Source organism: Rhincodon typus, chromosome 16 (genome assembly GCF_021869965.1).
Source record: "Rhincodon typus isolate 14 chromosome 16, sRhiTyp1.1, whole genome shotgun sequence".
Taxonomy (NCBI): domain Eukaryota; kingdom Metazoa; phylum Chordata; class Chondrichthyes; order Orectolobiformes; family Rhincodontidae; genus Rhincodon; species Rhincodon typus.
The window spans coordinates 33873766-33892443 of record NC_063347.1 but is presented as its reverse complement, the minus strand read 5'-3'; the positions used below and the strand labels follow the sequence as shown (position 1 = coordinate 33892443).

At 40.0% G+C, this 18678-nt stretch overlaps 1 protein-coding gene across 3 annotated transcripts in view; it reads left to right on the top strand.

Moving 5' to 3' along the window:
- Positions 1-18678, top strand: part of cadpsa (Ca2+-dependent activator protein for secretion a) — a 498775-nt gene that overhangs the window by 283441 nt on the left and 196656 nt on the right. For all 3 annotated transcript variants that reach the window (XM_048606574.1, XM_048606576.1, XM_048606575.1), the window contains exon 9: positions 12919-12985. In XM_048606574.1, coding sequence (XP_048462531.1) covers positions 12919-12985 — 67 coding nt within the window. The remainder of the gene's footprint in view (positions 1-12918; positions 12986-18678) is intronic.

Below are 18678 nucleotides of genomic sequence, written 5' to 3'. Positions count from 1 at the left end.
ATGCCGTCAGCTATTTCCTTTAAAATCCTACGATGCAACGCATCAGGTCCAGGGAAATTATTAGCCTTTAGCCCCATTAATTTTTGCAGAGCATTTTCTCTGGTGGTAGTTATTGTATTTACTTCTCTTCCTCCTTTTAATCCTTGATTATTTAGTACTTTTGGAATGCTGTTTTGTGTCTTCTACCATGAAAACTGGAGATTCTTTTGTAATGCACTTGCACCTAGATATTGACTTGCAACAAGCAGCCTGAAGTAAATACAATTCCTCCTATTTGGGAGGATGAGCTAGTTGGTGTGATTTGCTTATACCATGGATTTTGGCATTGTATAGTTAGAAGGGATGTTCAGTAATGTGTAGATTGTCTCGTCCAACTGTCTATGAAGATCCATCAGTTACTACTTGATGACACCTGACAATAGATCTCCTTGGAGTTGCACATTTTTAAAATGTTGATGTTACGAATATTACAGAGGCCAGTTAATGGAAATCAGGATTTGCTCAAGGAGCCTGCTTGGTGGGAGTGTGATTTGAACACCATTGTTGCCTTTTTGTCCTTCATTTACAATGCACTTGATTGCATTCCATTGCCATTGTTGAATCCACCTTAAATTGTGCTACTGATTCTGTAATTTCTGAACAATCTTCCCTGGTTTGAAATTCACTGAAAATTCAACCACTTTTGCCCAAAATTATATTTGATTTCTGTATCCAGGCAATTTATTGCAAATTGGAGACAGTATTGATCTCAACACTGATTCCTAAGACACCTTTGTTCTTAGCCTTCCTCGAAATACTCATCTAACCTTGTTTCAAACCTTGGAACAATTTTTAATCCATTTCTAAAGTGCTCTGAAACCCTACAGTTTCGAGTTTAACATACCCCATCCCCACTCTTCTTCATGCATCCTTGAAATTTAGGCTTTGTAATTTCCTTGAAATTAGTTACACTATTGCACCATTAAAGCGAAACTGACGCCCAATATTGCCTTCAGGAGGGAGTTGCCTGTAAGTTTCCTGGATTGGCATTCCATTCTTAATTCCAGAAATTAATATAAAATCCATGCAAAATGAACTTAAGGAGGCTTTCATTCAACCTTTAAAGATATTTCAGTTTGCATTCTTCTGGTTTTGTTTAGGGCACAAATGGGAAAGATAAGTAGATTATTCACCTCTTTCACTTAATCTCTTACAGCTTCACTGAATGTCTGAGCAATATATTTTTATTAAAATAATATTACACTTGTACCGAGGGAGGGAGAAATTAGAGTGTGAGAGGAAAAATAACTAGAGGTATAACAATGGATTGTAAATGTTTGTAAAAATGAAAATAGTAAGTAAAGTATCTCTCTGGAGGGTGAAGCTGAGGTATTAATAATGGAAAATAAGAAAATGGTAGATGAATTGAAATGGTATCTTCACTCTGGAGGATAGAAGTAATACCCCAGAAATATCTATAAAACAGGAAATGAAAGGGAGGGAGGAGCACAAGAAAATTTCACGAGGGAAGTAATGCCAAGTAAAAGGACCCCAACTGGAGTTATGAGCTGAAATTTTGGAATTGCGAGCTCCAAGGTAGCAATGGCTTATTCTCCGCTCCTTTAGACTGTAAGACAGAAGTAGGTCATTCAGCCCAATGAGTCTGCTCTGCCACTCAGAGGAATCATGGCTTGTCGTATCATCCTCGACTCCATTTTCCTGCTTTTTCCACATATCCTTTTATTCCCTTATGATTAAAAAAATCTATCTATCTCAGCCTTGAATGTATTTAATGACCCAGCCTAAACAGCCCTCTGCAGTAAAGAATCCCACAGATTCACTACCCACTGAGAAAAATTCCTCCTCATCTCTGTTTTAAACGTGCAACCCCTCAGGTCCTGGAATCTCCCCCAAGGGAAAGTAACCTTTCTGCATCTACGCTGCCAAGCCGTCCAAGGATCCTGTATGTTTCAATAAGGTCTCCTCTCATTCTTCTATATTCTAATGAGTGCAGGGTGAATCTACTTGACCAATTCTCATAAGATAATCTGTCCATACCCAGGATCAAATTAGTGAGCCTTCTTTGGCTGCCTCCAATGCCACTATATCTTTCTTTTGTTAAGGGCCCGAAACTGTTCACAGTATTCCAGCTGTGGTCTGACTAGTACCTTCTACAGTTTTAGTAAAATCTCCCTACTTTTACACTCTCTTCTCTTTGAAATAAAGGCCAACAATCTCTTTGCCTTCTCCATTACCGCTGAACTTGGATGCTAGCTTTTCGTGATTCATGGATGAGGACTCCCAAATCCTTTATTTCCATATATTTCTGCGATATTTCACCATTTAAATAATATCAGCTCCTCTGTTCTTCCTGCCAAAGTGCGTACCCTCAGATTTTCCACATTATCTTTCATGCTTTGTCAAATTTTGCCAGTTTGCTTGTCTGTATCCTTCTCCAGACTCACTGTGCCATCTTTATTACTTGCCTTCCCACCTACTTTTGTGTCGTCTGTTCCCTGCTCTCATTGGTCCTCTCCTGTACCTTCTAATCTCACCAAGGGATTGCAACAATTTTCAAGCCTCAAAGTGAAGGCACAGGTGGGAAAAGTTTGGGAAGCACTCTGCTATGCTTTTAAAAGAAGTGATGAATGATGCATTGGTTTGAATTTTCTCTGTATTCAGAGAAGGTTCAATTTGATTGGAAAAATAACAAATGTAACTCCTTTATTCAAAAAGGAAGGAAGGCAAAAAGCAGGAAATGCCAGGTAAGTTAACTCAATGAGAGTCATTGAGAAAATGGTAGAAGCTGAACACCCAGGTATTCTGGTGGTCACAGAGTCTGGGTCATGGTAGACAGGAGCTACACATCAGCATCTTAGAGTAAGCACATATAGCTGAGTCCAAGTAAATTTGCCTAGGAAATTGAAACTTCTGTGGGAAATTCCCCTGCTTCTGAAGCTGTTCAAGATAACTCCCTAAAATAGGGGAGTTTGTTGGATTTTGTGTCACTTAAACTTAGTAGTTACCCAAGAAATATTAAAGGGTTAAAAGCTATCCAAATTCTCACTAACTATTAAATTGAATTCCTGATTGACCACTAACCGACCAATAAGTCGTGTCCTGAAAAAAGAACTGCGCCACCTGGAGTGAAACTACCCCCTGCCCCTTCAGACCCAACACCTTGACCCTGTTGTTTGACCCTCCCTACTGCCCCCTCTACTGTCCTGCCCTTGGCCTGTCCCAACTTCAGTATACTCATTTCAACCCCCTACCCCCTTCCTCCCCTGCGGAGCCAACACCCACTTGGCTTGACAACACCCCTCCCCTCAGTTAACCCCACCGTCACTTGACCTGGCGCCCTACTGGACACAATACCCTCCCTAACTTGTGATTCAGTACACTTCCTAGTTGCACACCCCATACCTTGTTGACAACACCGACCCAACCATTTCCCCCTTGTCGGAACTGTCATTCTTCTCCCTCTCTCCAACTTGACACCTGTCCCCTCCTCTCTGCCACTGTTGTTAACCTCAACCCACCGTAACCCACCATAACCCACCTGACTCAACAAGGTAACCCCTCACCAATATGTTGTAAGCACTCATCAACACACCTGATATTCTACCCACATGGCACCCTGTGCCCCTTACCCACCTGGTACCGTAAACCCCCCCCCGCACGCACGCATGCACGCACGCACACACACACACACCTGACATCCCACTCACCCAGATCTGTATTCCCTCCCTTATCCTTGACTAGAGGATTCCTGGACAGTTTTATAACAGGAGGCAGGTATCCAGGAATCTCCTGTGCAGAAGACTTCTATAGTTCCCTGGGTACTCTTCCACCTAAGCAAAGTCAGAAATAGAGTTTTCGACCCAGATCAGAATTTCTGAGCCATTATTAAAGATGTTTTAGCAAATTAAGGAAATCAAACAGAGTTCCCAGAGGTAGTTAAAAAGGAAGAGAGTAAGTGAAGTGAATAATGCTCTTCCAAAGATGAATCTGGGGAATTAATAATTGAAAAATGGGAAATGGCAGTTGAATTAACCAAATATTTCACATCTGTCTTCACTGTAAAGGATACAAGTAGCATCCCAGAAATAGTTCTGAATCAGAATGTGGAACAGAGCAAGAAACGTGAAATAATAAACAAACAACTGCAGATGCTGGAAATCTGAAACAAAAACAGAAGTAGCTGGAGAATCTCAACAGGCAGTATCTGTGCAGAGAAAGCAGAGACACCGCTTTGGCTCCAGCGACCCTTCTTCAAAATCAAGAAACAATAACAATCACCAGGGAAAGGATGCAATAATAGTTAATGGAACTAAAATCTGACACATTCACTGATGGACTTTATCCTCGATTGTTTAAGGAAGTGGCTGCTGAGATAAGAGATGCATTGATTTGGATTTTGATTGTCTAAAATTCCCTAGATTATGAAAAGGATTGGAATCTGATTGGAAAACAGTGACTCTAGCTCCTCTATTCAAGGAAGGGGGAGAGCCCCGATGTGGCTCATCAGTATTTTCTGTTTTCCCAGCAACAGTGACACCAAACCCCCTATACCCCTGTGAGCAGTTGCACTTTCTGCTTTTTAAAGGGACAAAATTGGCAAGAACAGGTTACACATAAAAGTCCTTGCAAAGTAATTGCCTTTGCCTTTCTGCATGATCCATACACAAGCAAAGGTGAGAACATTTTCCTCTAAATCAAGTTTAGCATGCATCACATTGGAAGCGACTGAAAGCCAGAGGCTGACTGGCAGAGAGAGTGGCCGGTGAGAGGTTGCCTAGACAGGGACTTCGGAGCAGTACAAGGCCACGGCCTGGCACGGGGTTCAGGGGAAGAAAAGGTTCTCACTCTCCTGCAGAAACACCAGCTCCTAAAGGACTACAGGAGTCTAGACGATGGATTCAGATGCCCAGATCCCCGGGGTCATCAGTGAGTGAATGAGTAGGAGTTGTGTATATGACTGCATGAGTGAGCACTTTAGTGTGAGCGTGTGGGCGAGTGCATGTGAGTACGTGAAAGAGTGAATTTGAGTTGAGAGTATTTGCGTGCATAAGAGAGAAAATGTGAATTGTGTGCATGAGAGGGCATGTGTGCGATTAAGAGTGTGCACGCACAAAAGTATGTGTGAGTGCATGAGAGAAAGTTGTGTGTGCGAGGGTATGTGAATGAATGTTAAGATGTATGTGAGCAGCAGTGAATGTTGAGTGTGTGTGTGAGACTGTGAGAGTGGATGTGTGAGAGTTTGTGTGCATGTGTGTGGGTGACTGTTAGAGAGTATGTGTGTGTGAGCGAGCGTGTGTATGTGTGTTTGTGGATGCATGAGTGAGTGAGGTGGGTGTGAGCCAGGCACAGTCATGCACACAGACTCCACCTCCTCTTCCTCTTTCCTGAAAAGCCTAACCATGCAGCTGAAGGGGAGGAAAACCCAGGCTGACATTTTCAACCCCATTTTCATTGGATTCCACCAAGGCCTGCTCAGATTTGTGCTCAACCAAAGTTGTTGCAATGTTGGTGTTAGTTAAAGCCAGCTTTTTACCTTGGCCCTAGTCCCTTCCCCATCCCAGGTAACCAGTATTTTGGTCAAGTCTGTCTCTCTCGCAGTGCTTCGTATGCAAAAAGGCAATCAACTTTTAGCTCGTTAGCTCTTTGAACCAGTCTTCTTTATTAATTAGTCATTAAAAAAGGTACACTGTTTTGTTCATTTTTCTTCTACTCAGCAAGTTGTTAATGGTTTCTTAAGACCTTAACTTCATTCTTTTGAAATTCATATTTAATGTTGTGCCAAATCATATCCTTCCAAATTATTTTCCTCTGACATTTGAGTGAGATATAGGTCGAAATGTGCCCCTCATGCAAAATGGAACAGGCAGTCCAGCTCCAAATCTTCACAGCTGGAGCCTAACCACATGTTAGGGTGTGTGATTCCATTACTAAATATTTTATCCACCTGAAAATTGAGAGCCCAGTTACCACTTCTGTTAGAATGAAGTCTGAATCTACCTGATGTTGGGACAAGATTACTCTTCGGATGATAAGCACGATGTGATATAATCAATTTGTCTGCTCTGGAACACTTTTCATCATCAACTACTCCAAAGATTTTCAAAACGGGCATCTGTGAGCCCCTGTGGGTTCGTTTTCTGTTTATTCTTTATCAGATTTCTGTTTTTATTGTTTTACTTGCATGTTCGAGCCAATTTATGATCTTTTGCTTGGAGAAAGCACAAGAACAGAGACCAGATAGTTCCTGCAAAGTCCATTATCTGCCATCTCATCATGTTAAGCCTCTTGGAGAAATGTAGCCCCTTTCTCATATGCTCTGAAGGAAGTTAAAAATGTCCCTGTCACTGAGAAGTTAGGATCTTGCAGTGAGGTGGAGCCATTTTGCCCTGAGTTTTGTGATATAAGTGGATTAATGGAGGAATCTCAAAAATGTATGGTGGAAGAAGAAACCCAGAAGTCACTTGGATAAATGTAATAAAGGCACTGTGTATGCAAGAAAATATATTCTCGAGAAAGAACTGTGATATGTGTAATCAGGATTGTGGTCTTCAATTTTGTTTGCTGACAGGCAACATTCATGAATCAGATTAATATATAATCATAGAGTCATGTGCGCATCCTAAAAATATACTAGGAAGTGTGGAATTGTTCACTAAATAAGAAGCAATTCTTTTGTGGTTTTTGAACAGTTACATACACATATTGCATCTCTGTAAATCAGCTGATATAACGCCCTGCTCATTCCAGATCTGTTGTTTTTCTTCCTCCCATTTTTCAATCCAGCAGAGGGCAGTCTTGATTCACTCAGCAGTTGAGCAAGACCGGCTACAAATCCATCCTTTAAATCAAATTCACTGAATCTTTTTAGCTTTTCAATCAAACAGACATTTTCTACCTCATATCAAAGTCTTTTTTTTGCTTCCTTTGTGCATCATGTGTGAAGAATGATATGTGAAATGTCAGTATGATTAGTTTTGCTAAACAGATCAGCAATTTTCTGTCATTTTTTTATCCAGTAATCATTGATGCATGTTATTAATTCTTCTGAGCTTTATTTATCATGATGATCCAGAATGTTCAGATTCCATTCCATGGCTATAGCGTGCCCATAGTTCCCAGCTTCACTGTAACGAGTTTTGTTGGTTCAGTTGTTGTTATAATTTTACTACATGACACAACTGATCTTCCTTGAGATGACTGAAATGTCACAGAATTAGTTGTAAAACACAAGTCTGAATTCCAAGGTACAATTGTTTAGGTATATAGCACCAGAAGTTTCGACAGAACTTCAAACTGTTGATTTTGATCTTGTCTTTTAAACATCTGCAATCAGAAAATGTAGGAGAAAGATGGATGGCTAAAAGCTCACAACCATCCTGGTGTCTACCCTCATCTTTAAATCCATGTGATTTAGATGTCCGCGTGACTTGGTGAGAACCTGACATGTGTTTAGTACCCATTTGATCAGATATTCAACCATTTCAGTTTCAATAAATAATCTCTGCAAGTAAGTGTTGTTCAATCTGCCTGTGGCTGAGTTGGTGGCACCTTATCTCTGAATCAGAAAGTTGTGGATTTAAATCCCACACTTGAGCACAGAAAGCTAGGCTGGTGCTCCAGTGCAGTGTTAGTAAAGGATTGCCCTATCAGAAGTGTTGTCTTTTGCATTAAGTCCCTAGCTTCCCTCTCAGGTGAATGTAAACATCCCAAAGCACTACACTGAAGAGGAGCAGTAGAGCTATTCCTGGTTTATACATCACATTTATTTGTGAATCTACATCTCAAAAACAATATCTGGTCATTATCACATTGCTCTGTGTGGGAGCTTGCTGTGTGCAAATTGGTTTTCTGCACAATTGTACCGACTATGCTTTGCAATTACCTGAAATCAAGAAAAGGGTCATGTAAATGTAAGTCTTTCTTTGTTTATTTAACAACAACTCACTCCAAAGTTGTTGCACTTCAATCCCCATAAACCATGTTGCTATAGTTCACTGGAAGGCATGGACACTAATGGTGGAGAATTATAATTGAGGAGATCAGAATTAGAGGTGCATGAATATCTTGGAGATTTGTGGGCTAGGCTAGACTGTAGACATTGGGAGGGATGAGGCCATGGTGAGATTTGGAAACAAGGATACAGGTCATAAACCAGAGGTTACTTGACCAGGAATGCAGTATAGACCAGCAAGCACAGGGGGTGACATGGAAGCAGGTTTGTGAGTTATTTTAATACATTCATGAGATGTTTCAAGCTGGCTAGGCCAGCATTTCTTACCCATTCCTTATTGCTCCTGTGAAGGAAATGGTGAGCTACTTTCCTGAAATGCTGCAGTTTTTGTGGTACAAAGCCACTCACTATTGCTGGTATGGTGGCTGGACCAGAATTTTAATTCAATGACAGTGAAGGAACAGCAATTTAATTACAAGTGAGAATGGTGTGTGACTTGGAGGAGAGCCTGCAGTTGCGGTCCTCCAATGTATTTGCTGCCTGTGTCCTCCTAGATGTTGCAACACACAGTAGAGTTTTGGCTGACATGAAATTTGCACAGAGTATGACAGTGCAGCCATGAGTGAACTAGAATGGTCAGTCTAGAGGGAATGAAAATAAGAATGAGGTCTTCACCAGCAGACAAGCAGCACAAGGAAAGTCATGTGATGTTATGGAGGTGGAAATAGGTGGTCTTCATGATAGCATGAATCTGAGGTTGAAAACTCATCTCAGATTCAAGACTATCCACCAATGGGTTTAACTTCAGACTTTTGACAGGAATAGGAATGGAATCATAAGATAAGTAATGGAGTTTGAAGTGGGAGCTAAAAGCAGTGACTTGAATCATTGTATTCTTAGAGAAGATTGGTTCGCACTATTGAGGTGCGCTGTGTATTTTATGAATGGACAGAATAAACATTGAAGAGCATCAGCCTGCGTTCAGCTAGAAAGATCAGGAAATTCTTTTTGCTTAAGGGAAATCTTGATAGATTTTATTTCAGACAAACAGACATCCTGGTTGAAGTTGGATGTATGAAATATCAGTTTTTCCTGGCTGTATCAGTTCTGAAGAAGGATCACTGGAGTTGGAACGTTAGTCCTGTTTATCTGTCCACAGACACTGCCAGGCCTACTTTCTTCAGCAATTTCTGTTTCTGTGTGTAAATGATCTTTATTGTTCATCTCACTCAGTTGCAGTGTAGCTGACAATCCATTTTTTTTTCTATTCATTTGTGAGACATGGGCATCGCTGGCTGGCCAGCATTTCTTGCCCATCCCTAGTTGCCCTTGAGAAGGTGGTGGTGAGCTGCCTTCTTGAACCGCTGCAATCCTCCTGCTGTGGGTTGACCCACAACGCTATTAGGGAGGGAATTCCAGGATTTTGATCCAGCGACAGTGAAGGGACGGTGATATATTTCCAAGTCAGGATGGTGAGTGACTTGGAGGGGAACTTGGAGGTGGTGATGTTCCCGTGTATCTGATGCCGTTGTCCTTCTAGATGGAAGTGGTCATGGGTTTGGAAGGTGCTGTCTGAGGATCTTTGGTGAATTTCTGCAGTGCGTCTTGTAAATAGTACACACTGCTGCTACTGAGCGTCAGTGGTGGAGGGAGTGAATGCTTGTGGATGTAGTGCCAATCAAGCAGCTGCTTTGTCCTGGATGGTGTCAAGCTTCTTGAGTGTTGTTGGGGCTGCACTCATCCAGGCAAGTGGGGAGTATTCCATCACACTCCTGACTTGTGCCTTGTAGCATAGTAGACAGGATTTGAGGAGTCAGGAGGTGAGTTACTCAACATAGTATTCCTAGCCTCTGACCTGCTGTTGTAGTCACTGTATTTATGTGGTGAGTCCAGTTGAGTTTCTGGTCAATGGTAGCCCCCAGGATGTTGATAGTGGAGGATTCAGTGTTGGTAACACCATTGAATGTCAAAGGGTGTTGGTTAGTTTGTCTCTTATTGGTGATGGTCATAGCCTGGCATTTGTGTGGTGTGAATGTTACTTGCCACTTGTCAGCCCAAGCCTGCATATTGCCTAGATCTTGTTGCATTTGAACACTGACTGCTTCAGTATCTGAGGAGTCACGAATGGCGCTGAACATTGTGCAATCATCAGCGAACATCCCTACTTCTGACCTTATGATGGAGGGGAGGTCATTGATGAAGCAGCTGAAGATGGTTGGGCCTAAGACACTACCCTGAGGAACTTCAGTGAAGTCAATAACCTCCTTTCTTAGATACAATCTAAAAATGTTAATATTCAATTTGCAATGCTTTCACCAAGCTTTATAATGAATAGTATCTGCTGTCCAAATACTGGTAGGTTTGTGCGTTAAAAGTATATCTTGTTAATCATCATAGAATAGAATCCCTACAGGGTGGAAACAGGCCCTTGGAAACAAATCCACACCGACCCTTGGAGCATCCCACCCAGACCCATTCCCCTATAACCCACCTAATGTACACAGCCCTGAATACTACAGACAATTTGGCATGGCCAATCCACCTAACCTGCACATCTTTGGACTGTGGGAGGAAACCCGCACAGACACGGGGAGAATGTACAGTCGCCCGATGGTGGAATTGAACCTGGGTTCCTGCCACTGTGAGGCAGCGGTGCTAACCACTGAGCCACTGTGCCACCCATATGTATATGGATCGTAAATTGAAATACGAGGTTAAGTCTGAATGCTATCCATAAGAAGTGCGCAGAATAGCTGATCAGGGTATGCCACAGCTGTAACTTTACTCGCTTCAATCACCAATGTTTATCTGTGCTTCTCCACGCTTGCATTTCCACAAGGGAATTTCCTGTTGGATGAGATTCAGCCTTAGTCGATATCAAGGGACAGTCGTCTCATAGATGAGGGTAGCAGGAAGGGTTCATCTCACTCAGTTGCAGTAAAACTGACAATCTATTTTAGTGATGTAACAGAATGAGTAGAAGAGGTGAAACAACTACGAAGAAGTGAATCAATGACACTGAACTCAGCCTCAGCTTCTCCTGCAGCATAGTTTAGTGTTTTGAAATCTGTCAAATCTGCTCCAGTTGTAACTCATTTCCTTTATACAATTAACCAGAAGTATGTAAAGGGAACTGAACAGAAGGAGTGGGAGACCTCATCACAGAGATCCAACATTGGATGTTGACTGTTAGATTCCTTAAATATCAGGAGTTTGAGGTGCTGAATCGAAGGAAATGGTTGAGATTGAAAATCCAAAACATGATGCAGAGCTTCCTGTACCAATGGCCCACCATGCCAACAATAAATATTTGATATCTGGCACTGCCCTGCACGTTCTCATATTGGAGTGATGTGAAGTACATAACTTTGATTTCAAGATGACGTTCCTGTTGAAAGTTATTTTGAGCCACAGAGTCATTACTGACACATGCTTATATGCTGGTACCAAGGTGCGAGCTTAAAAGAGCACAACCTGCATCCAGGTTCATTAATGTGATGCTTTTTTAAAATGCCTAGCATTAAGCTATGGTAAATTAACATGTAATAACACTGCAAATGACAATCACTTGTACACATGGAGAACTTGTGCAGTCAATTCCTACTAATAGTGAATTCCTACCAATCTTCAAGTCTTTCTTATGCCAAATCCTGCAGTCGCTTCCTGCTGAGTCTGAATCACAGAGAGCCAGCAGGCCATAAACTTAGCATTTGACATTCAGTGTGTCCTCATCACATGTCCTCACCACAGAAGTATTCAGATTTGCAGTAACAGTAATCCCTCATTTAAAATTGTGGTTCTGCTCCTGAAAACTTTAAGTGAAAGCACTTTAAACAAATCAGATGTTCCCATTAAAACTAATATAGAAACTCAAGATAGCTTATTGGTTGAAATACTTTACATTGCTAAATTTCTAAATTGTTAAATTCAATAACTTTCAAAATAAAATAATTCTAAGATTATGAAAAAGAAAATGCTATCGACTTACTTCTTGCCAATCATGCTTGCCAGCAATCCTGCATCCCAGGCTTGTTATTCACTTGGGCATTGTTCACTCTTCCTTTATTTATTCATTCATGGGATGTGGGTGTTGCTGGCTGGGCCAGCAATTCGTGTCCATTTGTGAAGGGGATGGTGAACTGCCTTCTTCAAGTGCTACAGTCCAATTGGTGAAGTTAGATTCATAATTTCATTAGGGAGGAATTTCTTCTCTGAGTGTTGTTATTGTTTGGAATTCTTTTCCACACTGAGCAGTGGAGGTTAGGTCAATGAAAATATTCAAGGCTGAATTAGATAGCTAGATGGCTGAGTTAGTTAGAAGACAGATCTGAAGAATTGACTCAGCAGCACAATCAAAATATATGCCATCAGTTTCAAACACACCATCTTTCAGATCTCTATATCTCTCTCACAAAGAAATTATGCTCCGCTCCTGCTGGGAATCACTTTGATCCTCATGCAAGTGCAGCACACAACCCATATGAGTGCAGGTCTATATCAAAAATGGCCTATGTTTACAGAATCTCTCCATGTCTGCTTATGATGGTCAGGACAGCATGAATCTACCAATATGACATTCAATTAGCAGAAACAACTCCAGCAGCTGTACTTTTATTTATTCTTAGCTTCCAGATCCAATATCTGTCTTCTTAAGACTGCTTGTATTGCACTACTGGATTCATCATCCACTGGACTCTGATGGTTCTGTCTCCTTTATGCAGTATCAATCAAAAGTTTTACTGTTCGATCTTAGTGTCAATCTGTTACTTTAGTATCTGGGAGTGTCAGTTACTTTTCTCCATTTCAGTTAGGTTCCATGGCAAAAGAATACTCAAAGCAAAGAGCTTTGCCTACAAGTTATTAAATACATACTCAGCATTAAAAATTAAATGTTCTGATCTTTTCATAACTTTGCTTTTTTTTTCAAAAACCTGTTTCTAATGTTCTTTCTGTGACTTTTTTTCCAGGTATTTATGGACCATTGGTAAAAATGTTTGGAAAAGATGGAAAAAAAGATTCTTTGTTCTTGTGCAGGTAAATGAAAATGAATATCCCAACTGTCTTTGACTTTCTTGTCCTCCAGAATTAGAAATTAGAAATTAAATTTGCAAATAAAACCTGCCAAAAATGTATTTTTTAATTAATCCATAATCTAATTGTTAAGTATCTCCTTTCACATTCTCATGTCATTAGTGTCATCTGACTAGCGACGAAAATAGTACTTAGCAAATAAATGGGAACTTAGCTGTGTTTGAATGAACTTCAAGAATTGACAACAAGGTGGGCTGTCAGAAACATTGTAAGGGCTTGTCAGTAACTTTCTATTGTTAAGATAGGATAGTGAGAACATGAGTCACATTGGAAACTTGAAAAAATAGTTGTAAACAAGTCAGAGTTAGCAGTAGAATAATGCAGACTATAATGTACTTAAAAATGATAGAGTGGTAGAGTGGTTGTGTTAATCCAAAACAATACAATTGCAGCAACATAAAGCATATAACTAACAGAGATGTAATTAGAATTCGTTTGGACTAAGATTTTAGTCACACTATTGATGATATGCAACACACCAGCAAGAACGTCACGGAGATAGAGAAATATGTATATGACTGTATGAAATAATTAGAAAGAAATAGATGTAATCATGATTATGGAGGATTTCAACTACTCTAATCTAAACTTGCAGTGAAAGGGGTTGAACAGTGAGAACAGGATGGAACTTATTCCACTATGCAAAAAAAAATCTTTTTGAGCCAATCTGTAAGTAGCCCAACAAGATTGCAAGCACGGTTATACCAAATAGTGGATAATAGACCAGTGTAACTGTGAGCATCTGTGCAGGAGTAATCAGAACATAATAAGGTTTAAGATAACCATTGAGAGTGACAAAGTAATTGAATGGATAAAAATTAACTGCAGATGTAGACAAAAAAGGTAAACTGGAAGAAATACTGATAAAAGGATAGAAGAACAATGGGCAATATTTAAAAGAGAAATCCATAGAGTTGATGAGAAATATGTTGCATTAAAATATGAATAAACCAGCCAAAATAAGTATTATTAAATCAATAGAAAGAACAAATATAAAATACATAAACAATAAAAAGAAAAAGATGATTTACAAAAATTCTTTAAAAAGACAATTTAGAAGCCAAAGAGGAATTAGGAAACTGAAACATCAAATGAATATTATGCAGAATAGTAAGTGTTCTGTATATGTAATAAAAGAAGAATTAAAATAGTTATAGAGCCATTAAGAGTTGAACAAAATACACTGAGAACATAAGAAATAGACCAAATACCCCCTTGACCCTGCTTTGCCATTCAGTACAATCATAGGTGATCATCAGTTTCAACTCCACTTTCCCACCCATTCCACATATCTCTTGACCCCCTGAGAGGCCAAATACATATCTATCTCAGTCATAAATACATTCAACAAACATCCAAAATTCCATGGGTTAGAGAATTCCAAACATCCACAACCATTTGCAGGAAGAAATTTCTCCTCTTCTCAGTTCTAAATGATTAGCCCTTTATCCTAAATGCTCCATGTTCTGCACTCTCCATTTAGGTGAAGCAAACTTTCAGTACATATCCTGTCAAACTCTTCATAATCTGGTATTTTTCAAAGAGATTACCACTCATTCTTCTAACATTCAGAGACTATCAGCCCAGTCTACTCAGCCTTTTATCACCAGACAATACTCTCACAGCAGGGACTAATGTTGTGAGTTGTTGCTACACCAACCCCCAATGCAAGTATATCCTTCTCTAAGTATGAAAACCAAAACTGCACAAGTATTCCAGGCATAGTCTCACCAAGCCCTTACAATTGTCATAAGACTTCCTTATACTCTGGCCTCATTGTAATGAAAGCTGACAAGTCATTTGAGTTATTCCTAATTGCACCTGCAGACAAACTTTCTGTTTTCCTGGTACAAGTACACCCAAGTCCTTTTGAATTTCAACATTTCTCAGTTTCACACCTTTTAAAAAAATTCTGTTTTTCTATCTTCATGAAGAAAGTGATTGACATCACGTTTTTCCATATTTACTTCAGTCTATTCATTGCATTAAAATCCTGAAATTCCCTCCCTAAGAACATTGTGGGTCAACCCACAGCATGTTCAAGAAGGCAGGTCGCCACCACCTTCTCAAAGGCAACTAGGGATGGGCAAGGAATACTGACCAACCAGCAATGTCCATATCCCATGAGTGAATTAAAAAAAAATTGGTGGCAGGTGATACTAAAATCACTGCGATACTGAGTAGAGGCTTTGCCTCAGTTTTCACCAGAGGCTAACAAAGAGGCAATGAGAATAGCAGAAGAAATTAATAGGGATCTTAGAACAGTTAAAATAGAAATAAAAGAGATACCAGACAAACTGTCTAAACTTCATTGGACTCAAAACACCAGATCCAAATGGATTGCATCAATAGATGATCGAAGGAACTGGAGAAGGGATAGCTGCAGCACGAGTATTCATCTATAAAATTCAGTCAGTAAGGAAATTGGAATTTCTATTGTCAAAAAAGAAGGTATAGCTAATTCAGGGAGCTGTAAATTAGTTAGCTTAGCATCAGTGAGATCAGATAACAAAACATCTCAAGACAGACAGTATGAGAAAAATTGTCAGTAATGATTTTTAAAAGGATAGCCTTGTTTAACCAATCATGTTGAACTCTCTGAATATCTAACAGGAAGAATAGACATATCACAGAATCATAACTGTGTTTATGTTGTGAGTCTAGTTGAGTTTTTGGTCAATGGTAACTCCAGGATGTTGATAGTGGGGAATTCAGTGATGGTAACACCATTGAAATTCAACAGTCTGTGTTGAGACTGTCTCCTATTGGAAATGGTCAATAGCCTGGCATTTGTGTGGTGCAAATGTTACTTGGCCCTTGTCAACCCAAGTCTGGATATTAACCAGATCTTGTCGCATTTGAACATGGGCTGCTTTAGTATCTGAGGAGTCGCAAATGGTACTGAACATTGTGCAATCATCAGTGAACATCCCACTTCTGACCTTATGATGGAGGGAAGGTCATTGATAAAGTAACTGAAGGTGGTAGGGCCCGGGATACTATCCTGAGGAACTCCTGCAGAGATGATCTGGAGCTGAGATGACTGACCTCCAACAACCACGACCATCTTCCTATGTGCCAGGTATAGAATCATAGAATCATAGAACTTTACAGCACGGAAACAGACACTTTGGTCCAACTTGTCCGTGCCAATCAGGTATCCTAAATTAATCTAGCCCCATTTGCCAGCATTTGGCCCATATCCCTCTAAATCCCTTCTATTCATATACCCATCCAGTTGCCTTTTTAATGTTGTAATTGTACCAGCCTCTACCCTCTGATGCCTCATTCCATGCATGCACCACCCTCTGTGTGAAAAAGTTGCCCCTTATGTTCCTTTTAAATCTTTCCCCTCTCATCTTAAACCCATGCCCTCTAGTTTAGCCTCCCCCGCCCTGGGGGATAAGACTTTGGCTATTCATCCTACCTATGCCTTCATGATTGTATAAACTTCTATAAGGTCATTCTTCGGCCTCCGACACTGCAAGGAAAATAGCCCCAGCCTATTCAACCTTTCCCTATAGCTCAAACTGTCCAACCCTGGCAACATTCTTGTAAATCTTCCTTTCAAGTTTCACAACATCCTTCCTATAGCAGGGAGACCAGAGCTAAAAGTGGTCTAACCAACCTCCTGTAGAGCCACAATATGATCTCCCAACTCATATACTCAATGCACTGACCAATAAAGGCAAGCATACCAAACGCCGCCTTCATTGTCCTGCCTACCTGGGATGTCACTTTCAAGGAATATGAACTTCAAGGTCTCTTTGTTCAGCAACACACCCCAGGACTTTACCATTAAGTGTACAAGTCCTGCCCTGATGTGCCTTTCCAAAATGCAGCATCTCACATTTATCTTAATTTGCTCTATCTGCTACTCCTCAGCCCAGTGGCCCATCTGATCAAGATCCCATTATACTCTGAGGTAACCTTCTTTGCTGTCCACTACACCTCCGATTTTTGTGTCATCTGCAAACTTGTTAACCATATGTGCTATGTTCACATTCAAGTCATTTATATAAATGACAAAAAGCAATGGACCCAGCACTGATCCTTATGGCACGTTCCTGGTCACAGGCCTCCAGATTGAAAAGCAACCTTCCACCACCACCCTCTGTCTTCTACTTTCAAGCCAGCTCTGTATCCAAATGGCTAGTTCTCCCAGTATTCCATGTCATCTAACCTTGCTAACCAATCTACCGTGAGGAACCTTGTCGAACACTTTACTGAAGTCCATGTCGACCACATCTACCGCTCTGCCCTCGTCAGTCCTCTTCATTACTTCTTCAAAACACTCAATCAATTTAGTGAGACATGATTTCCTAAGCACAAAGTTTGTCCCCGATACCTATTGATTCCAGTTTTGCTGGGAAAATTATCCAGTGCCCTCTTGAATGCCTCAATTTAACCAGCCTCCACCATATTTCCAGGCAGTGCACTCCGTTTCCTAACTACTTCCTAAGAGTTTTTCCTCACTTCACCCTTGCTTCTTTTGCACACCCCTTTAAATCTACCTCTTTACATTTTTGTTCCTTTTATGAGTGGTAACAGCTATCTAATTAAGGTCAATTAATGCAGAGAACACGAACTTTCAAAATGTATTAGGCAAGATATTGATGATGGATGTTCAGGAGTATGATGTGAGGGGTCAAGTCGCAGATTGGATTGAATGACAAGAATGGAATGTAGAAGGTAATAGTTAAGATAAATTTATCAGACAGATAGAAAGTGTGAAGAGGTATCCTGCAGTGATCCATTTTGTGATCACTGTTGCTCACCATGTACATAAATGAAATGGCTGACATTTAAGTGCATATTTCAGAATTTATACATTCCAACAAAAAAGAAAATTTCCAAGGGGAATACCGCCATCCATAGTTAACTAAAAAAGTTAAAAGATAATACCAAACTTGAAGAAAAGTGTGCAATTTTTCAAAGTTGGTGGCCTTGGGAATAGATCAAGCCTTTCTTAATTAGACAGAATAATTTTTTTAAAAAGCAAAGTACTAAAATGATTAATAAAGAGTGAAAAAATAGAATATGGGAGAATCCAGAAAGCCACTGTTTAAAATTAGGGGATCACCCATTTAAAACAGAGATTGGGAAAAAAGTTTTCTCAAGTGTCATGAGTGTTTGGAAGTCTCTTCCTCAAATGGTGGAAGCTGAATTTTTGAAAATTTTTAAGATGGGGATATATAATTTTTTGATAAGTGAGGGGATGAAAGATTAGTAATGTTAGGCAGGAATGTGGAGTAATCATATCAAGCAAGATCACATTGAATGTGGAGCAAGATAATGCTGCTCTTAATATGTTCGTATGCTATTTTCCTACAACAATCCAATTCTTTTTTGAATGCATTGATTGAACCTCCCACCACCACACTTCTATGCAGTGTTTTCCATAACTTAATTATTATGAATTGATTAATATTAATTAACAGTATTAATCACTGCTAGCGGACTAACTTTGTTTTCTGTGTTTGCCAATTTCCAGAGGTAAACTCTAGTTTCTTTAATATATACAGTATGCTGGAATTAATATCTGCTATGCAGAATCATAAATAATAACACAAATAATAACAGAATTACTCAGAATATTCCTTTTATGACCTACACCTTGATTCTGAATCTCAAAC